We start from the raw sequence: 22,787 nt of genomic DNA on the forward strand, positions 1-22,787 counted from the left end.
AAATATACGTATAGCATGAACTATTTGGATCTAACATGATAAAAAAAAGTAATGCCAATAACATTTATGATATATATATTTTTGATAATAGATTAGATTCAAGCAAAGTTGGTCAATAAGTACAAATATATTCAACAAAAGAACAAGGGATTCTTCTTGTAAGGATAGTTTGCACTTTGGTAGAAGGAAAAACATTGGATGATAATTTGTGAAATGTTATAGTTCATGGAGATTAATCTATTCAAAGTTTTGTGGTTTTCACTTTTAATAATGTCGTTTTTAAGATTTAAATTTGAGTTTTTCCTTTGAGAATGCAATGTCTCTTGCCATTACACTCGGCCACTTATTGGTTGAAGGTGGATTATGAAATGATCTAAGCTTACTTTCGTTTACTTTGTTATCTCGAAATCTTTGATACATCAAAATAACAATTTCTTCAATGACATCTATTTAAAAGATGTCATTATAGTGAAATCCGGTAGGATTCTTTTAAATCAATGGTTGAAATGAAAAGTGAGAAAAAAAATCAATCCACCGTTTTGCATTAGAAACATGAGTTTATCTTTTAACCAATTTAATCAATTTCAACACAAAAAGGAGATAAACTGGTTTTCAAAGAAAATCAATGTATTTGATAACTGATTTAACAAGTTTCCAATCATCAGCACAATTTGACCCGTTTTTAACATTACTTGATCAAACTACTATAGTCTACTTATTATTGCCTTTTGACAACAACCATTAATTTTAAGAAAATACCATAAGATTTCACTATAATAAAATCTCACATTAGACATTACCCAATTTATTGAATGAAAATCCATTTTTTTTTTTTAAATGAATCTCTAAGCCCAATTCAGTTTGCTTTTTAGTTTCTGCCTCTCTGATGTTATGAGGTAGCTTGAAGGCCCCAAAATGGATGGGTAATGATCTACTGGACTCTGAATGCTGAGCCAACAGCCCTTTGGGCATTTCACTGTGTTTATCCACTTTGTTTGGATTTATTCGCAATAGTCACTTGGTCAGTCATTGTGGTTTTGAAATAAGAAAAGCAAAGCGATTCCAAAAAGAGTCAAGGGCCTGGCCCCGGATAAAATGGTTTTATTCCAATTTTAGACCCTCTTAAAAATTATCAATTCAATTTAACTTTTTATCATGAAATTCATTTTTTCATCTTGTTCCCTCTAATAAAAAATTCCCGGCGTTGCCCTCGAAGAAAAAGGCTAGCAGAAAACCGCGAACTCAGCCGGTTAGGGTTTAGAGTAAAATTGAGATAAGAAATATAAAAATTGAATCAAATTTTACCCCGCCCCGTCTACGCGTCAAAGTCCCTACAACTTGACCTAAAAATGGAAGATTGAGGAACATGCAATTACAGGTTAACAAATATCTAAAACTGAGGGACATTAAATAATTACCATGTGACTTTTTCCCCTTCCGAAATGGAGCAAATTGCAAACAATATAGCCATCATTATATGGCCAATATAACATCAGGAAATGCCCTTATTTTATGCCAACATCATAGGGCAATGAATCTCGTTTTCTCACCAGCCTGGCAACAAGTTGCTGCCCCTTACTTCCCAATTCATCAAATTATGATTTTGATCCTCAATCTTCCTCAAAATATTTAGGGTTTACTTCCAATAAGATATAATTTGATTCTTTACTTTTATATGGTCATTAATTTAATTCAATCATTTTTAACTTGTATTTTGCTCCATTTATTAAAAAAAAAAACAGACAAATTAGCCCATGTACAATGTATGTTTGATCAAATAATAAACTGGTCATTTCTATTAAAAATTGCATTCATGTCTATTGTTAAAAACTGACATGACTGACTAAATAGCCAGACAGTTTCATGTTGCGCGCCATCTGTGCCTTATATTGATATACAATGATCGATTTTTAACAATAAAACTGGAGATAAATTTTTTAATGGAAGAACTAGTTTGTTCTCTAATCTAACGTATAGAAATTAATTTACCCATTTTTTGAGTAATTGAGGTCAAATGCAATTTGGCTTATAGTAAAAGAACCTCCATAATACTTTTATCGACCAAAACATGTCAAATTAAAGTAAATAAATTAAATTTCAAATTTTGATATAGTAAGATGATCAAGATCATAATCTGGTTCTTCTCAATTAGATTTTTCCTTTTATCAATTACAATAGAAATAAAAATGTCTGGATTCTATCATCTAAATACGTTTCTCTAAACAAATTTCTTCCAATCAGATGGAATTATTATTATTTAAAATGAATTTCATTATAGGTTTTTAGTATTTCTGTTCCTTTTGATACCATGCTTAGAACCATTTATAGGCAATCCTTAATCCTTAAATAAGAGAACAATGCGCTTCAACGCACTCGAACCCACATCTTCCAGTACTGCTAACAATATTAAACTAAAACTCAAAATGCAATAAAATGGAATTATTAAATGAGATAAAGTAGGTGATGAAACCCTAGCTCATGGTCAGCTATTGTCCCCTTTTTAACTTCCATTTCAAGCAAAGTAGACCAGCAGATGGGAAAATTAATTTCATTGCATAACATTATGAAACCATATCAAACCCACCACCTTTCTTTCCAAGGCTAATCTGACCTAGCCTCCTTGTATTTATTATGACTTGTTGGTATTATATGCACTTTGCCATGTATTTTCTTTTTTAACCAGAATTTTGTTAATATTTGCATTAAAATGTTGGGAAAATAAAAAGATCTGGGTACAGCTAGAATCAATGGTGAGAGGTAGAGGGAACTGAAACAACGTGTGGGTGGGTGTAATCATTTGTTTCTTTACAGTACAGCACCACTATTTTACATCTCTCTTCAAATTGGTCCATTTCTTTTTAAAATTAACCATTCAATTCCCAGCATCATGAGTGCTCCCACGATCATATGCTCCTATTTTCTCACATTGGGTTCCATATTAACACACTGTACTGCTAGTTAGGGCACCCTGGTCCCAAAAATAATTACTAGGCTTAGCCTCACACTTTTGAAGTTTATCAATATATTATATTAAGGTCAGAACCTAACCCTTTATAAAAACTATAGTATTAAACATTAATTCCATGGTGACCATTTATAAAATGTAGACCTACACAACATTAGTCTTTGTATAAGTCAAAAAGAAATTGGACCCAAAGCTTTAGAACACGAATAAAGTCATCATTTATCCGTCATTCACGGAGAAGATAATCCAATTCAAATGGATGAGTTTTCACTTTCCTTTCCTTTTTATTATTATTATTTTATTTTAAAGTTTTTGAATTATATGTTTCTTTATAATTCTTTAATTTTGAACTGATTGAGTGTTAGTTCGATTGACATTGATATTATTACCAGTATAAGAGTATGTGAGTTTGAGTGCATTGAAGCACATTATTCTCCTATTTAAAAGTTAAGGAAGGACCATGGGTAGTTCATAATATTGGATTCAAAAGATTAGATATAATAATACTAATAAATAGTGCAAGGGGTAAATTGCAAATCGTAAAATTGCTTATTTTTCTTATAATGAAAAGGGATTAAAACCTAATTTGCATAAAACGAGCAAGTAGAGCAAACGATCCAAAGGAAATCTCAATAAATGGGATTCTTAATTTCATTATTTCATTGCTTAATTCAGGGCAATTTGTGACTTGCCTAAGAATGACGATAAAGGATAAGAGCTTGAGAAAGGAAAGTCATGATATTTACTTTTTCATTGTCATGGATTTTAAAGTCCTTTTAAGTATCAATTTCACATCTTTTGGCTGCTAAATCAACATTTATTTCATTTGGTGGAAATAATAGGAAACCAATCAAAAAGTGCCTTACTGTCAAAGGCATGCACATGTATTTATATTTATTTTCAGCTATTGAATGGACCGCCGTATAAAAAGCACACCATCAATCTACATCAACAGTCCCTATTCATATCTCTTTACCACATGCCAAATGGGTGTGTATTTATACCATTTATGACCCATGTTATTGACAATTATTATCACCATCCAAAGATAAGGTATCATCAACTATGGTAGCTAGCTAGTAATTTGTGTTGCTTGATTTGAGAATGGATTGTATCAAATTGAGATTTAATTTTATCTGTATTCTTTTTCAATACGAGAATGATAAAAATTATATTTTTCTCCTAAAAATTCAAATCTAATTAAAAATACTAAAAATTAGAAAAAATATTGATTTATTATTCTCTTATTGAAAAGGATAAAGATGAGGAGAATTATAGTTTTATATCATCCTTGAAATTGAAGTGAATCATTTATATATATATGAAATCGAATAGACAAAGTACACAATCTCAAATATCTTTTCGAAGATATATATATATATATATAAACTACAGATAGAATTCAACTTTTAATAGGCTTTGTCATGGGTTCATAAAACAAGAACAGATCAAAAACATGATTTAAGATTTTGTCAAGATTATCAATTATGAGAATCATATGAAACATCAATGTCATCATGAAAAAACTAATTTTGTTGTCATTTTGTTCTTTAATTAAGCTCTAGTAATTTTTTTGGACAATCACTTTATATATATATATATATATATATATATTTGATAGAAATCACTTTATATTATTTATAATTTCTCTTTAGGGCACTTCAGCTCACTCGAACTCACGCCTTTTCGTATAAACAACAATATTTGTACCAATCGAGTTAGACTCAATTATTATTTTTGTTTATTTTAATTGCACATAATTAAAATAGGAAGAAGATATATATATATAATATTGGAACATATAATTACATTTTTATTGCATAACATTGTTTAAGAAAAGTAAAAAGCATAAGGCTCCCATATCATATCTTTTAGCATTTCAATATCAAAAGCAAAGGATGCTATCAAACCCTGCAAATAAAATAAAAAAAGATCACAAAGTAAAACACAAAACCCAATAAATAAAACCTTTTTTTCTTTACCCTCATTTTGCTAATTAATTAGCATATGCGTATGGTTTCATGGCTCGAACTCTTCTTCGAACTCCTCTTGATTCTGATTGTACTTTCCCATGTTATTGTAACGGTTCTCGTTGAACTCGTTCCTCGAACCGACTCCCCTCGAGTTCTCGAACTGGTTCGGGTAGTAGTTGTTCTCAGAACCCACACCATAGTAGTACTTCCCATTCTCCAAGTACCTAGTATCACTCATTCCTTGCTTCTCAACATTGTTGTACTCATTGTTACCATTGTAATAGTTGTTGTTGTTGTTCTGGTTTTCCTTAGTACTCCATCCTTTCTCAGTGAACATGGCCTCATTGTTACCATTGTAATAGTTGTTGCTATTCTGGTTTTCCTTAGTACTCCACCCTTTCTCAGTGAACAAGGCCTCGTTGTTACCATTGTAGTTGTTGGTTTCCTTGGTGGTCCATCCTTTCTCATTGAACCTGGCTTCACTTTGCTGCTCAGTGTTCCCGTAGGCATTTGTCTTGCTATAAAAGTAAGAGTCTTTGTTGTTGGTTTTGGACGCTGGGATGCTATTGTAGGGTTCATCAGGGTGGTATTTAACAGGAGTGACATAGGGTTCATAGGTTTCTTTGGTACTGGTGGTGCTAGGAGGGAGCTGACCAGACTCGTGACCGTAAAGCCCATAGCCATTTTGGGTCTCGGGGACAAACCTTGGCTCTTGCTCCTTCTTCCCCAAAGTTGTTTGTTCTTCTTTGTTGGTCACCTCTTTCTCATTTGTGTTAACACTTGGGATTTTGCTAAAAAATTCCCTACCATGTATTTCAACGGAGAAGAAGGCTAAAAGGAAGAAGTAAGAGATGAGTTGTGGTGAAGAAGCCATTGGCAAAAAAAAAAAAAAAGGGAAAGCAAAGATTTTGTAGGTAATGTAAGAGACTACACACTAACGAGGAATACGTGATGATGCAAAGTGCTTATATATATAGAAAGAGTGGAAGAGCAATGATTTTGTTTTCACTCTAAATTGTTAAAATTTTCTACTCAATTAACGGAGGGGGTGAAGATGGTTATGATTGTAGGGACTAGGGACTTGGATGAGAGAGAAATATCAAAAGAGGCCCTTTTACTTTGTGTTTGTTGTTAATCAACCATGTTTCATTTATTTCATTCTCAATATCATGAACCCAATGTTTTTAAAATCAGAAAGAATCAAAAGTAATTAATATAATTTTATTAAAATCTCAACTCTTCCTAGATTCAAGTCACAAATAAATTATGTTTGCAATGTGTAAATTAATTACAAATATACCCAAAAATATATATAATTTATTGTATATTGACATACGTTATTATGCATAAAATAGAAAATCCTTTTTATGCATACAAAAGTTTATGTTAATTGTTATATTTTAAAAGTGGTTTTGTAAAATAAATCTACTAGGACTGTTTATAATTTCTATTTCCCCACAGTGGGAAACAAGTGAAATGTGTAAGCTTTATTTGTTTTTTGGTCACATAAGATTCCCTCCTGACACTCCACTTAACTCTTTACCAAACCTATTAATTAAAATCACATTTATTTGTGTATCAAACTATTGAGTGTTTCGTATCTTCTAAGCAAAACCCTATTTCATTTTATTTTAATATTTTAATAAAACTCATCAATTGTGTCTTAGCGTGTTGTCAAACACGTGGATGGGTTGAGGACGGATTATGAGTAATTCTAAACATTATATATAAAAAAAACAGATATAATCAGAACTTATAAATTTATTATTTCGTTTTTCCATCTCTTAAAAAAATAATAAAAGGGCAAAAAAAAAAAATTAAAGTTTAAGAGATTTGAAGGAAAAATGTGTTGGGTGGCTGGTTGGATTTAATTCAAATTAAGTTTTCGATTGGTTGAACTTAAATTTAAATTAAATAACTTAAAATTTTTATTTAAATTTAATTATAAAAAATAATATTGATATAAAAGTATAGATTTTTAAATTTTTTCAACATTAAAATTGACTACTTAAGTCTGTCAGATCGAACTCAAAAAAAGAAAGAATCAAGTCATTACTCGATCAAAATCGATCCATTAATTTCGGAATATCATTTTTAACCTAAACCCTCTTATATCTGGTAACCATATCAAATCTTAAAAAGCTTAGAACACATTATAATGGTGGGATAGGGAGAAGGGGGGGGGGGGAATAGAGGGCATCGTGGGCTGTGGAAATTTAGAGATGAAAGGGAGCGGCGGATGATACTGCGAGGATTAAGGGGGAATTGGTGGGACATTAAACTATGTCGTTTAGCGGCTGTCTCCATGTGCTATTTTTCTACACCGTAGGTTGATTTTTTTTTTATAAAAATTAATAATTGAATTTAGGTATAACTATATATGCCTTATTATTATTTATAGGTTTTGATTATATCTGTTCTTTTTGACACAATGTCTAGAATAGGTATAGCCCCTTCTCAACCAATAAATAGGAGGATAATAGGCTTCAACGCACTCGAACTCACGTCCTCTTACATTGGTAACAATATCCATACCAATTAAATTAAGATTCAATCGACTATTGTTTTTCAATTTTTAAAGAGTGGTTAAGAATTGTAATTGATAACAAATTTTAATGATTTTTAAAAAAATATATTTTTATTAAATAAGAAAAAATATAATATAATATAAAGAATTAAAACAAAATTACACTTTATTAATTAAACACGTCTAATAAATTAAAAATAAAAAATCGTAATTACTATTTATTAATTATGCATATTTTAAGAATGGTATAATGTATTTACCCTAATAAGATTGTAATTGTAATTGAATATTGGATACCAAATCATTTAAATAATCTTTAGTCAAATATATAAAATTTTACGAAAATTAATGGGATTTAAAAAATAATTGATTGAGTCTTAGTTTGATTGGTATGTACATTGTTATCAATCCAGGACGATGTAGACTTAAGTACGCTGAAGTGCATTGAAGAATATAGAGAGAGGCCATAAGTAATTTTAGATATTGCATAAAAAAAAACAGATATAATCTAAACTTATTTCTTTTTATAATTATTCTGACTCACCTTTGAGACTCATGCAACCAAAATTCAAGCACCAATGTCTAAAGCAACATAAATATATATGAAAAAAAAGAAGAATGTTGTCATTTTGTTTTGATAGCCAAATAACATGAAAGTGCGACTTAAAGTCTAATCTAAGGTTAATCTTGATTAACACAAAATGAATATTTTCACATCAACATTTTTTGATTTATGGGTTTTGATTATTCTTAGCTGAAAATATTGCATTCCCATGTAAAAAGTTTTGGACATATAAAAATGTCATATAAAAAAGTATAAGGATTTAAAATATAAATTAACCGACATATTAAATGCAAAATAATCTTTAAAATTATCTATTTTTGAGAAGAGATATAACGTCGTTTTTAATGTTTAAACTCACGAGTTAGGAAAAAAATTGTAAATTCTTACTCTTACTTTTGGTTTCTTGTTGCATCCCATTGATTCAGTGAAGTTTTAGTTGCGTGATCAGCGGCAGAGGTGCTTTCAGCCAATGCAAAGCATGGCAATCAAACTCCTCCCACCTATTAACCTAATTTTGAAAAACAATGTTTGCCAAAAACAGATTAGTAAGACATGTATTTTAACATAAAAGAAAAAGCAAATTGAGTTTTAACTCGATTGGTATTGTTGTCAATGCAATAAGGCGTGGGTTTAACTGCACTGAAGCGTATTATCCTCCTATTTATGGGTTGAGAGAAGCTATGGGTAGTTCTAGGCATTATGTCAAAAAAAAACAAAACAAATATAATCAAAACTCATAATTAGATTGTTCAAAAAAGAAGAAGAAAGGCACTATCGCTAACTTCAATTTACGTGAATCAGATTGATTTTGGATTTACTTAAATTTGATTTTACATCTTTTTGAATTATTTTAAGTTTGGATTAGTTTAGGTATGAATTGTTTCGAGTTCAAGTTATGTTTTTCCAGTTCTGGTCATCTCATTTTACTCCTTTATATCATTTTAAATTTGATATTTCGGTTTTGGATGGAGTAAATTCAAGTTTTTAACATTTTATAATTAAATTATATGAGATCGAATTTGGATTCAAATTAGTTGAAAATACCCCAAAGTGTAGTAAAACACAAGCTACATGAAACAGGATGAATAAAGTCAAAGCAATTGGTCCCCAAAAATGAGGTAAAAGTCTAAGGTAGCTGCCTGCAAAATTCAACTAAACTGAATTCACAAAAGTAGAGTTTCATGTTAATGTGGTTGGGGTTTGGTAGGCTTACATTTCAAGGAAATTTGATGGGTAAAGTAGTTGTACATCAAATAAATTCAAAGTTATTAGTTGGGTTCAGTAATTCCCTACCAACATTTAAAATAAGAGTTGGTTTTGTAGTAATAAATAAGTGGGTGATGGACATATCAATTGATTGGTTATATCATTTTTAGTAGGATCAATTTCGGTTTAGTTAGATTATTTTAAATTCAAGTTGTTTGAGGCTTTCATCATTCAGATTGAGATTTGTTTTTTAGTATTATTCATGTTCGTTTTAGGGTCCATGTTCGGGGTTTGTGGCTGTTCCTCCTAATAATATCGTCTTCAAGCTTCAAATTTAGATTCTCCCTTTGAGAGTGCAATGCACCTTACCATTACATCCAATCACTTGTTGATTGTTTTGTCACTTTAGATGGGTCATTTTAAATTATTTATTTTAGATATGATTCATTTCGATTTTAAATTTTTTGAATTATTTTAAATTTAAATTAATTTTATTTTTAAAATAAATTAATTCGAATTCAAATTATGCATTGGACCTGCTCATGGCATTGATAAGGTGTGGGATAGGCGAAGGTCAAAATGCTACAATGAAATCCATGTGGTAAATAATGGTCCCAATGAAAGCACATCAAGAATCACAAGGGACCAAATAATCAAGAGAATTTAAGCACTTATGATTTTAGTACCATTATGGATGGTCTTATATTAAGAGTTAAAAATGAATAAATTAATCTTTATACTTAAATTAAAGAGTAAGTAGATACTTCCAACAACTTTCATCCATTTTATTGTTGAAAACCAGCATGATTGATAGAATAATCGAACGCTTACACGATATGTCATGTGTATCTCATTTTAACATATAGGACTAGTTTTTAATAGTAGAAATGAATGAAATTTTAACAAAATGATCAATTTACCCTTTAATCTAATGTATAAGAAATAATTTACCTATTTTTTAATAGAACGAGCAAAATATAATTCTACTCTCAATGACTAATTCAATTAATAAACATCCCTTTACCCCACCATTTCCTTGCCATCAATCCAATTTTATATCTTTCAAATTTCAAATTTGATTTTATTTAAAATTTTAATATTCAAACTCGATAAAGAAAATCTCCAACTCGTATCTAATCCGCCCTGCTCCACCCTGATATAATAAACAAATTCTTTTATAAAAACTTATAGAAGTTTTTAAAAATCTAATTAAAAAATAAAAACAGTTATAAAATTAAAAAAAAAATATTTGGATAAATTATTTGAGGGAAGACATCTTATTATAAGTTCTGATTATATCTATTATTTTTAACACAATGCCTCGAACTACTCATAACCCTAACCCATAAAATCTGCTTTTACAAGGTATGATTTGAATTTTTTGGGTGACTGATAGTTGGGGGCAGTTGGACCTCCTGGAAATCTCTGAGACCCTTTTTTGAGTAAAAAGAGAGACTTCCCACCTGGGCTAAAGAAGGGGGACTTCTGCCGAGTGTCTCAAAATTTTTAATTTTTACAAACTTATATCAATACCAACATTTCTAACAAAAATCATTAGAAAAATTGGTAAAAGTTAGATATATGTGTATGCTTCGAGCACATGGGAGAATTTACCTGAAGAAGGGAGAAGGCAAGTTGTCCAAAGTAAAGGTTAAAAGAACAAAAAGGATAACGGTAACAATCATGAGAATATGCATGCTGAAATGATTTCATCTTCTTTATCCTACCTAAATATTTGTGCATAATTCCGTATGAATCATTATTACTTTGCAGTAAAGCTCTAATTGTGGTGCTAAAAGCATAAAAAGTAAAATCAAAATGTAGCAGCTAGCAAGCCTGATGGTAACTATTTCAATTTCCGAGCGTGAAAACTCAGGCTGCAAATTTCAAAAGTACATATCATATTGTATTAATCTGGACACTGGAATAAACTCGTGTTGCTGGTTACCGCTGATGTGATGATTATACGCCGATTGACCCGGTGCTGTGGTGTGTGCGTGTCCCAACTCATCTTTCACCTTTTAGCTGTGCGGAATCAGATTCTATATTCTAGATGACAGAAGAGAATATAAACTGCAATGGAAGAGATTTCTTGACCTAGCTGAACTGTGATGACAGCACCATCCAAGCACCCAGTACAGGGAAGGTAATCAATGCGGAAGCCTGAAATACAACCAAAATGAATTATACCAGAATTCAAGTAAAATTTCAGGAACAGAAGAAGGCAGTAGATACACGAGAACATACCAGAAAGAATACCAATTCATCATTGACAAAAGCTGCAGTAAATTCATTTCTTCGCATTTCTTGTTTGATGAAACCTTGCAACTGTCAACAAACGGGTAAGAAACAAGATATTTGTTTATTTCAAAGGCAAAGGTTTCCAGTGAAGGGATACATATGTATCTTTGTTCTTAGGCACTATTGATGCACATTAACTAGTAAACTGGAACTTGTTTATATTATTTCCCCTTAAACCATTAACATTATTGCAACAAGCACAAGGTAGACAATTGATGAAATACAAATTCCTGGTAAATCTAAATCCTTAATTCGTATAGCAAATCAAATTCTGCACTTCGGAGGAAAAATGAATTGTTATCACCTAAGGACCAAAAAGTATTAGAATGCAGAATTCATGTTTGCAAATGTTGCACAGAGATGATTGACAGAGGATTCAAGTTGGAAGTGCAAGATAATTCTTGACTCTGTCTAACAAATTAATCTCACTGTGTTGAAAAATAATGCCCGCATAAAGCTGAAACCATTCGAGGCGACATTCGCATGGGACTCTAAGATAGAGCCAAAGAAGGTTCACAATCCAAGTCATCAAGACACTAATCGTACTCTCTATAATTCAGGGGAAAAGAATCTTTTTAGCTGATAGAACTATGATTCTATGATTACTGACAATCTTGTTTACAAAACTGAGCAACCTAGTTGGAAGAGGCCAAAGGTTTCCAGATTCATGGTGATTAAGCATAAAACTGATTTAGTAGAAAGAGATCATGCCTAGGAGTTTACACAGAGCCAAAGGAAACGGTCAACTTATCCATTGAGCATTTTCTATTGTTGGAACCTTTCACAAAGTATACTTTTATGTAGTTTTGACATGTGAAGATCTCCAAGAGTAACCTGATTCGTTTTGAGGTACATTAATCATAGAAAATCACAATGCAATGCTAAACATACCTGATGGTGATACTTTTTAATTGCTGAGTAAAATCTTCTCAATTGTTGCAGAGCTTGAGACATGTAGTACTTAATGGTAGATCCTTTTCCGAATGAATAATATTCCAATGCACCGAGCATCTTTGGAAGATGTCTTTCAGAAAGGTCATTAAAGAACTATATTTGCAGAAAAGATTTGATTTGATTTGATATGATTAAGACTTGAATGAAAGATAAGCATTTGGCAAAATATCATTACTTTTACAAAAAATTCAAATGGACTGAGACAGATGTAAAAATAATAATAATAAAAGGTCTGAAAGACTATGTCAGCTTATTATATTACCTTCAAGAATGAGCATCTCATGTACCTTTGCCTTTGATCTTGCAATGCTCTCCTCTGTATGACAAAAAGCAATTATGCTAATTAACAGATTGATTATAATGGCAGAATGTTTACTTTTTTCTTTTAAACTTCCTTATGAATTGACGAATAACTGATATTAATAAGGTCCATCGAAGGCAATACTTGTGCAAGGTGAAGCGCCTGCTCAAGATGTTGAATTTGAATCCATTGTTCTGTAACAACTTCTGCCATCTGAAAACAAGGGAATGAAACTTTAAGAGAGAAAAGTACAACTATTTCAACATCAGCAATAGAGAAAACAAAATCAAAACGGAATAATTTTTATCAAGTTTTCGACACAACACAATCAAGGAAAGGCCAAATTAACCAAGATTGAGTTCTGAGAACAATGGTCGTTTCGATTAACAAAAAAAAAAAAAAGAATATCCGGGTGAAAAAACTTCCTTTATTCTTTTTCTTTTCATGGTTTAACATCTTAGCAGCAACCAGAAACTGAAGTCTGAATGAACCCCCTTCCCCAAAAACGATACATAAATCTAGAAATTAGAACAACAATAAGATGGTCTTTAAAGCATTTTTGCTGTTCTTGATGAAAATTCTTTTAAGTTGATAAAGGTCATAATAATACACAGAAATGCTTAGTCATTCAACATTCACTAGCAGAGTCTCTACACAGAAATGAAATTAATGCATGCACAATGCTGACCTTTTCAACTTTTAAATTAACAGCTTCCACCCTATCCTCAGTGTCCTGTGCTTCCGATTCCATAACATGAAGTTCAAAGTTGTTCTTTCTCGAAGCATCCCAAAGCAAACGTACCTAGGAGAACGAGGCCTACTACTCAAGTCAGATGAATATTGCAAATAAAGCAAGCATTACAGGCAAGGAATCCAATAGTAGAAAAAAATGGAATTAGGGATTATATTTATATTAAACCATTTAAACGAACCTCCTCTTGTAGAGCCTTAAGCTTTTCATCAGCAAGTAACGAATCATCCTGCAATTAACATAATATAGAAATTAAAATTCATAGCCGAATAAACCCTAATTTAGTACACTGAACTCTTCAATCTACGCTTCTTTAGGGAAAGACATTCAATAACTGAAAATAATTGAAAACATAATAATACAAAAGCAAAGCTTCTTGGCTAAGAATTGAACCTTAAGAGTGGATATAACAGACTGCAGATGAGTGATCTTGTTTTCCATGCCTTCGAGAAGCTTCTCGCGTTCCTTGAGAAGAAGGGTTTTAGCATCAATGCTTTGAATTGTTTCTTCGAGAACAGATTCTACAATCATTTTTACAAAGCATCAAAGAATTGAAGATTACGATTAGTAATTTGTTTCTAATGAAGCGTTTATCGTTAAAAAGAAATTGAGAGGGAAAATTACCCAAACGAGAGAGCTTTAGCTTGGCGTCATCCAATTCACGGATCAAGAGGTTGTGGTCGTTGTTTTTTAGTTGATCTTGCGATGTGAGAGAGATGAAGAAGAAGAAACCAGTGAAAATGGCGGGAAAGAGAGGAGCCGCCATTGCTGCTTCTTGAAGTTGCTAATACGATCTTTTCTTAAAGAAGCTTTTTGTTGCTAAGAGAAAGATGTAGTAATGGTGGACTTTGGAAGCACAGATCTGCTTTCCCATAACTAACCATTGTTTTAAAAAAAATTTGTTTATTTGATGTTGTACTTTTCAAAGGATAAAATATTTATTTTAGACATTATTTAGTAAATTTTATAAAACTAAAAGAAAAAAAAGATATAAGAGTCAAAATTGAACTTTCGGAATATCTTTCAAAGCTTAAGTTACTATTAATATCACGGGACTAGAACTTCAGTCTGACAAGTCGAATGGGTTTAGTCATTTTTAACAAAAGTAAATCGACGATCAAGATTAGAGCTTCTCTACCATTGAAAGTTCTACATGATTTAATCTGTATATATTCTTTATCACTTTAAGATTTACACTATTTAACCTAGTAACTCTAGTTTTATAGAAATGTTTCACTGAGCCATAAAGGCTTCAAGTATACGAGTTACTTCATGGGTTTCACGAATCGGGACAGTTCATATGGGTCAAATGTGAGTTGACTTCTATGCGGCGTTTTGTGCACAATAATCACATGCTTTAGTCCGTGACCCGTGACACTAGTCTAGAGAATAAAATAGAAAATTAGATTTAGACTAATTTACCTGTGTACCTATTGAATCTCATGCCTAGGCTTTTGCTCTACTCGAATCCAACGTTTTGTTGCTTGGCTTTTCCTTTCTTTAAAGTGATCAAATTCTTTACACATTTTGTGCTTCTTTGGTGGAACTACGAGGAGAGATTATAGAAGTTCCCTTTCTTCAGAAAGCATCGATGCTCTTGCAAGGTACAGAGCATAAGCATTCTTCTGGAGTCCCTTTGAAGCTTGGGTGGGGTGCTCGTTGCGCATTTGAGCTATCTTCCATTAATGGGATAAGTTTGTTTGGTGAGCTTTTATGCTTAAGCTTGTGTTTTGTTAGGCTGAATTTGAGCCCAGATTATTGGATATCAACAATAGTTCTCAGGTTTCAAAATACCTGCAATAGGACTTGGCTCCACGGTGTGCTTCCTCTAGACTTGACTATCACTTCAGGACTGCACCCTAGGTCCGCCAGCAAAATAAGCACATACTTTTATTTCAGCTGTGGTTGTTGCTAATGATGCGTGTTACAAGGTTTTTTGTTATCAAATTATTGATTAATTAATAAAAAATGTTGTTAATATCACAGCTTGGACAGTTCTAAATCAAGAATATGTAGCCTTAAAAGCAAGTTCTCTGCATGATGAAATCACAAATACTATTCACATGATATCTTTTATTTTGGGCACGTATTCTGTTTCCGGGCCTAAACAGAAACCAAGAATGAAAAAATAAAAAAACAATGATAACAAGACTCATTAACAACAGCCCAAGATCCAATTACAAAATTACAGGCCCAATACACAAACCCTAAAGCCCACAATTTTAATTATTTTCAGAAAACTAAAACAAATGGCAAGACTTGAGTCTCGTCATCGCCGTTGATTTCGCCACCTGCAAGAAAAGATAAAGAAAAAAGACAGAGACCAAACAGTGCAAGAACAAACGCAGAACAGTAAAATATAATATGTAAATCGGCTTTAAAAGCCCCAACAATCAATGTAATTTTTTTACGGAGAAAGCAATAAAAAAAAGCAAAGAGTTAACAAAAGTAGTTTTTTTTTTTTTTTAAATCTGTCTAATAAAAAATATAAAAGAGTAAAAAGGCTCGATTTTTACCTGAGGCGCTTTGTCTTCGGCCGTTGTAGGAATCCATCGTCGTAGGGGCTATCTCTTTTTTTCTTTTTTCTTTTAAAAAAAAAACCCCAAGAAACTGAAAGGTATCATCTTTTATTTTTATTTTTGAATTTTGGATCATTTTTTGGGGATTTTGACTCCGGATCCATGCTCTACACACAAAAAAAGGACTCAAAAGGGAGTCTTTTCCGATTTTCGGCCACTAGAGGCGGCGGTTTCCGTCGTCGATGACAGGCGGCCACGGCGGAGACTCGCCGGCCCCATGATTGGAGAGAAGGGCAGCTTCAAAATAAAATAAAATGAAAAGAACTTTTTTTTAAAAAAAAAAACTTATTTAAAATGATTTTTTTAAAGATATTTTACTTATATAAGCCTCCAAAACGGCGTCGTGCTTAAGCTTTAGACGCCAACACGGTGTCGTTTTGACGCAACCCGACTACTGACTCGACCCGCCATAGGATTCACGTGTTTTTTATGTGAGGGGTCTATTTGCGTCTTTAGTCCTTCTAATTTTTAATTATTTTTCAATCCAATCTTATCCTTTTTTTTATTTTTACCATAGAATTTTGGTTCTGTTTCATTTTAGCCCCTCACGGAACAGTGCATTTAGGTTGATTGGGATAATTTCCCATTTGGCCGCTATTCCTTTTCACGCATTTCATTTAGATCCTTTATTCTGTTTTATTAATTATTTTTTATTATTTACAATTCATACCCTAATTTCATTCTGATTTCAATTTAATCCTTAGTTTACTTCACTTCAATCCTTTTTACAAGCTGTTTTATTTTATTATTATTTACTTTTTATTTATTTTCAACCTTTCATAATTTTTTTATTTTTTATTATTTACTTATTTATTTATTATTCCAATTTCAGCCTTTCATGAATTTTTTATTTTTTTATTATTTACTCATTTATTTATTTATTATTGCAATTTTAGCCTTTCATGAATCTTTTTATTTTTACTCATTTACTTATTTATTTATTATTGCCCTACCTTTTATTTTGAAAATTTATATTTTTCATATTTGTACATTTTGCCATGTTCATTATTAGTTCATTTTTGTTTTAGTTATTTTATTATTTCTTTTATTATTTTTGGCATTTTCACGTCATGTCTTTTAATCATACATCTTCTAATTTTTATTTTTATTTTAAGTTAACTTATTTATTTTATTATTTTTATTTTTATTTTAAGTTAACTTATCTATTTTATTATTATGATTACATTCTTGCAGCTATAGTATCCCTTTATTTATTTATTATTTATCATTTTGATATCTTACCCATATAGTCATTTTATATTATTTCATTATCGCTATATCATATATTATGTTTAAACATTTATCCATTTTTATATTATATCTAAATAAGATAAATACACATGGTTTTAAATGTTACATTTGTTATTACTTAATGAAGGAAATTTTAAAATTAAGGCAATGTCCCGTATTTGGAAATTCGAGAAATTGTGCCCTAACTTACGGGGTTCGACTTTCTCCTTGAACTTAGATAACCGAACATCCCTTTTAAAATTAAAACACATGAGATTTAATTGAATAATGAGCAACTTTATTTTTGAGGATTCGAGATGTCGTATCCTAACTTATGAGACATGATCTTTTCGTTTACCTCAAGATAAGAAAGCCTTTACATATGTTTTAATTTAGTTAAGTGATTTTAAGTTAAAATATCATCATGCAATATGGGATCATGTTTAAATTCTCTTCAATTTTTTAATTTTCAACACTAAGACATCGAGTAATCAATTAGGTACCAATTTTGAACGTCACGAGGGTGCTAATCCTTTCTCGTGCATAATTGACTCCCGAACTCATTTCTTGAATTTTTGTAGATTGAAAATCATTTTAATAAATTAAACATTTTATTAAAATTACGAGGTGATTCAATCACACCTCATAAAAGTGATTGATGACGACTCCCATTTTCGTTTTCAAAATAAAGTCGATTTTAAAAAAGTTTATACAGTCCAAATTTATAAAAGCTTCTAATGAAATAAAGCTTAATTTGAGAGACAGAACAAGTAATAGCAGTACACATTATTTTTCAGTCAACACAGGCTGATCCACAGTTATAAATAGGTTGTTCTCTGAATTTTAAAAGAAAAAATAAAATGAAATGATAAGAGAAGAAAGAGGGAAAAATAAAAACTTCACAATAACAGCAAGGTAAAATCAAATTTGGTCTTCATCAGGACTTCCTCCAATTTCCTTGCCTCCTTTTTTATTCTCATGCTGCTTTCATTTGCTGCCAAGAAAAACAGATTGGGTCGGTATTTGATACACTACAGTAGAGTTTTAAAACTATACATACCAGTTTTTATATATTCATTTTGTATTACATGCTAGTATCACACAATTCTTATAATTTTAATTGTGGAATTTAAAATTTTTAAATAACCATTGTAATAATTAAAAACTTAAGGGACGGATAAAGCAGTTATATATATGTCTTGAATGTATTTAACTCACTCGTTTCTCTTCTTCCATCTTGGCCTTGATGAAAGAGTAGGCGGCCACTCCAGCAATTGCTACGGCTGTTCCTATACCAGTCTGAGTTGAAATCTTGTTCCCTGCACCAAGTATAGTTCGTTAGATATGGTTGCCAGTATCCTAAAATGAAGAACAAAATCATGGACTCTGCAAAATTTATTAACTTACCAAAGACAATGATTGAGAAGCCAATGACAAATACACGTTTCAGCACGTTGCCCACTGCATGGGTCAGTGGTGCCACCCGCTCCAGAGTATTGGTAGCCAACTGAAAAAGAAAATAAAAACCTTCTTTAGCTTCGGTTGCATATTTGAATAAAAATATTAAATTTGAAAATATCACTAAACATCAATCAACAAGCTAGTATCACTTTCCTTAGACCTCATCATGAGTATAATACGGTATTGTTATCTTTGAGTGTTAATTGATCTCTCAAAGATTTATCACTTGAAGGTACGCTTCCTAAATTCAAACCTAGACGGATATTGCTAGTTGATAGATCATGATAGGAACATTAACTTGGATAAAAATGGTTAGAGCTGTTTAAAATATAACTTAAGCTTAAGTTTTAATATTCAAAACTTGAACATAGTTGAACTTATTTTTTTAATTTCGTAATATGTTATTTTTATTTTATTTATGTATTATGTAATTCATTTCATATGAAATTTATGTTAAAAAATACATTAAGGTGTTAATGTTTACAAAGTTGATAAAAGTAAAGATTTATAATTTTAACATATATTTAAAAATATTTTTAAAATAAAAATTAAAATAACATAGACAAGTTTAAAGATTGGATTCAATCATTCATAACTATAAACAGATTTAAATAAACTATGAACACCTCTAACCGGTAAAGAGAGGTCATGCTTTAGACAGATGAAGCATATCAAAAACAGAAAATAAACTTAAAACACTAAATATGGAGAAAATAATTTACCTGATTATAGAGATGGTAGAACATTCCCACCCAGAAAAGATCTGAGATGAACTTAGTCATACCCACTTTAGCAATAGCATCATTGAAACCATGCTTCAACAATTGAGGACCCTCAAACTGCGACAATCAGATGGGGAAACACGGAAGGGTTTTAAACAGACTGTGTGCTTAAGCTTTTAACTATCTAAAAAGCTGCAGCTGCATGCATTGAAACCTTTTTTCTTTTACTTACAATGAGGGCTGGGGGAATACAGACGAAGAGAGCAATGATGGAAATATAAGCATAGACATTTGTACTGTCCATATCCGTCTGCATATATATGAAAAAACCAACAATTATTATAATTCAAAGTTATGAACAAACTGAAAAGTAAGAAGAAGAGGAGAAAGGTCACCATAGCTTTCTTGGAATAGATACTCCTGTAAGTGAAGGAGATGTTGGAAATCATTGCGCTAATGAAACCCGTCCAATTGAATGACAGCTCAGTCAGTGATGCCATGGATACACCTGCATTCAGTTTGCAATTAATTAATGGCATTCAAACATGGTAAAATTCACACTTTGAACTGGTTTTCATGAGGTGATAGAACAGAGAAACAGAGAGATTACCAATAACAACAGGAGCAAGAGACAACCATAGAGTGATTGGTATTGATTGTCCAAGTATGAACTGGGAAGCAGCAGCGTTGAAGAAAGGCTCAAGAGCTGCAAAAGCAAACAACTTGTTCCTTATCAGCCTCATAAGCAATAGTGCACTATACATATATGCACAAGAGAATAAATGCATGATATATTACCTTTGATAGTGTGGGTGAAAGAAACAGCAACAGCTGCAAAGGAGACATTGCTAGTTACATGACCAAGTCCATGGCATACAGCAACAGGAATCAACAACTTCAGTAGGTTTGAATCAATAGGCTACACACATGAAAAAAGATAACAATTACATGGTATTAATCAGTTGAAATTTGGTATAAAATTCTCATATTTTCTTCAAAAGGTAGCAATGTTCCAATCTCTGGACATAATGCTACGAAAAAACATAACCACGGCAGTAAAGTTCGCACATGCAGCTGTTAGTAATCACTCAAATTCCAATGTAAGGAATCAAATGCCAACGCATATACATTATAATGGAAAGGAGGAGAAAATAGGTCTAATTCTGATATTTGTCCTCTACCACGCTAAAATTTGACATAATTATATCTCTCTACTTTTGTAATGTTATTAGTAAGTCCAAAATATTAAAAGCATTAATTACTACCGCTAATAATGTAAAAATTTTATATTGTTATTTGGTCATATACTTAGGGCCCGTGGAATTCTAAAAGAAATTCTAAATCATCACTTTTAATGGGATCAACTTCAACCTACTAATAATATTAAAAATAGAAAGATCACATTGTGTGAAATTAAAGTAAAAAATTTAAATCTCAAATTTTAATATAATGCACCGACTAAAACCAGAATTAGCCCAATAGTTTCTGTCAGAAAAAAAAAAGGAAAAAAAAAAAGAAATAGTAAGTTGAGATAATAGACTTGAAGGTTCACTTACAGCCCGCTTAGGGAGGCCTACGGCCCAGCTCACCAAACAGTAAACTACCCCAACGAACAAGTGAATGACCGATACAAAACTGCGCCGAAAATGCCATGAAAAAAAAATCCTTCATAATAAAGCCATGCCATGAACAAGCATTGAGAACCCAAAAAAAATGTAAAATGGAAATTCATGTACTCACTAGGGATAAGGGAAGTAATTGTAGATCTTCTTGTTGAGAATGTTGAATATTACATTCAAGAAGTACCTGGAAAAAAATTAAATTAAATTAAATGGATGATCGTGTAATTCAAAAAAATTGAAGTAATCTTGACGGAATCTTAACTGCCGTTTTGACTCATTTGAAAGTGTATCGTTGAACGGTTTTTTTTTTTTTTTGTGCTTACGTAACTTACCACATGAAGAAGAAAAATCCGGTAACAAGAGCAGGATACTTCTCGAAGAATCCAACCGGAGCGATCTTCCCCTCCCTGCAATAACACACGAGTCAGTGAGTCAGTGACTGAAGCGTGGACTAGTTGACCGAGTCAGAACGGAGGAAACGGACCTCACCCGGCGGAATCGCTTCCTCCCTCGGCCGGTGACGACGCGGCAGCCGAAACCGGTTTCAGAACCTCTCGCTTGCTAACCGACGAGCATTCGAGTAGCAAGGAGGGCCTTAGTTGCCTCCGCCATATGGCGTTCCCGCCTTCACCGACGGCTCCGATCGGCTTAGCCGAAGCATACGAAACGTTGACAATCCCTGGCGAAAGCTTCGGCCTGAGCTGAGGTAAGCCGGTGATAACAGAAGCGCGTGATAACAATCGCGACTCCATTGCTAGAGAGAGAGAGAAGGAAAGGAAAGGAACGAACGAAAATGTGTGTATGCTAGCAAGAGTGAGCTCTTAATGGAGAGACGCAAATTAACTGTATCCACTTTTTTTTTTTTTAATTTTTCTCAACTACTAACATTTTCTATTTCTGTGGTTCTCAAATTTCAAAACCAATTACATCATTTTTGTTCCTCTGCATCCAAACACAGGACAATATAATGAAGCCTCTTACTTCATCACGTAGAATCAACGGTGCAGTATCACAAAAGAACATAGAAAGAGGGAATATGGTTCGGCAAATAGAGCATTGGGCCCTTTTTTTTTTTTTTTTGCGCACAAATGAATATTCGATAGTTAAACCCTCTAATTATAGTACTTGGTGTATGCAGACTTGTTCTTTACATTTTTAGGGCCCTAAGTAAAACAATAAAATAAGGTCTTAGGTTCCTTAAAAGTTAGAGAAAAATTTTTTTAGGTCCCTTAAAAGTTGTTTAAAAAATTTTGACTTTTAAAAGTTTAAAATTTAAAAATTTTTTAGGGCGACTGCACCTCTAGACGACCTCCAGAGCCAAGTTTGGATGTATGGAGGTTTGTAAGAGCTTGTTAAACTAAAATCTCCAAAAAAAAAAAGTTAAGATGGACAACTTTTTTCACACCTGATTGGGAATGAGATATGTGGAATGACATATCTAACCATACTTGCTCAAAAATGAATCTCTTTGTCACATGCTCTCAAATCTAACGAGATATGTGGAATGACATATTTAAGCAAATATTTATGCACTTTTAATTTATTTGCTTAAAATGATTTCTTATGCAACTTTATAATAATTGAAATATGCTACTTGACAAATTTATTCAGAGTGTGACATAATTACCAC

General features: G+C 31.9%; 3 protein-coding genes and 1 long non-coding RNA gene across 4 annotated transcripts; all 4 read right to left on the reverse strand.

The window, feature by feature from the left end:
* Positions 1 to 4,725: 4,725 nt before the first annotated feature.
* On the reverse strand, positions 4,726 to 5,885 carry LOC105777444 (protein E6). Its single transcript, XM_012600717.2, has one exon. It carries the CDS (start codon positions 5,810 to 5,812, stop codon positions 4,985 to 4,987), a length of 828 nt encoding a protein of 275 aa, XP_012456171.1. The 5' UTR covers positions 5,813 to 5,885; the 3' UTR covers positions 4,726 to 4,984.
* A 5,020-nt stretch (positions 5,886 to 10,905) lies between these two features.
* LOC105777677 (hypothetical protein) lies at positions 10,906 to 14,437 on the reverse strand. Its single transcript, XM_012601043.2, has 9 exons — positions 14,168 to 14,437; positions 13,937 to 14,064; positions 13,725 to 13,772; positions 13,481 to 13,594; positions 12,937 to 13,005; positions 12,754 to 12,807; positions 12,429 to 12,584; positions 11,484 to 11,564; positions 10,906 to 11,399 (listed from the first exon to the last, which is right to left on the reverse strand). The coding sequence occupies exons 1-9, from the start codon at positions 14,307 to 14,309 to the stop codon at positions 11,334 to 11,336; spliced, it is 858 nt and encodes a 285-aa protein (XP_012456497.1). The 5' UTR covers positions 14,310 to 14,437; the 3' UTR covers positions 10,906 to 11,333.
* Positions 14,438 to 15,554: 1,117 nt separating this feature from the next.
* LOC128034071 (uncharacterized) lies at positions 15,555 to 16,965 on the reverse strand. Its single transcript, XR_008190135.1, has 2 exons — positions 16,060 to 16,965; positions 15,555 to 15,834 (listed from the first exon to the last, which is right to left on the reverse strand). It is a non-coding gene; the product is annotated as an uncharacterized LOC128034071 (long non-coding RNA).
* Positions 16,966 to 18,105: 1,140 nt separating this feature from the next.
* LOC105777672 (triose phosphate/phosphate translocator, chloroplastic) lies at positions 18,106 to 22,025 on the reverse strand. The gene is made up of 12 exons (XM_012601036.2): positions 21,647 to 22,025; positions 21,490 to 21,564; positions 21,276 to 21,341; positions 21,092 to 21,170; positions 20,334 to 20,454; positions 20,146 to 20,241; positions 19,931 to 20,043; positions 19,768 to 19,845; positions 19,536 to 19,652; positions 18,760 to 18,859; positions 18,571 to 18,671; positions 18,106 to 18,346 (listed from the first exon to the last, which is right to left on the reverse strand). The coding sequence occupies exons 1-12, from the start codon at positions 21,907 to 21,909 to the stop codon at positions 18,329 to 18,331; spliced, it is 1,227 nt and encodes a 408-aa protein (XP_012456490.1). The 5' UTR covers positions 21,910 to 22,025; the 3' UTR covers positions 18,106 to 18,328.
* Positions 22,026 to 22,787: the final 762 nt, after the last annotated feature.

The sequence above is a fragment of the Gossypium raimondii genome, chromosome 10, assembly GCF_025698545.1.
Source record: "Gossypium raimondii isolate GPD5lz chromosome 10, ASM2569854v1, whole genome shotgun sequence".
Lineage (NCBI taxonomy): Eukaryota > Viridiplantae > Streptophyta > Magnoliopsida > Malvales > Malvaceae > Gossypium > Gossypium raimondii.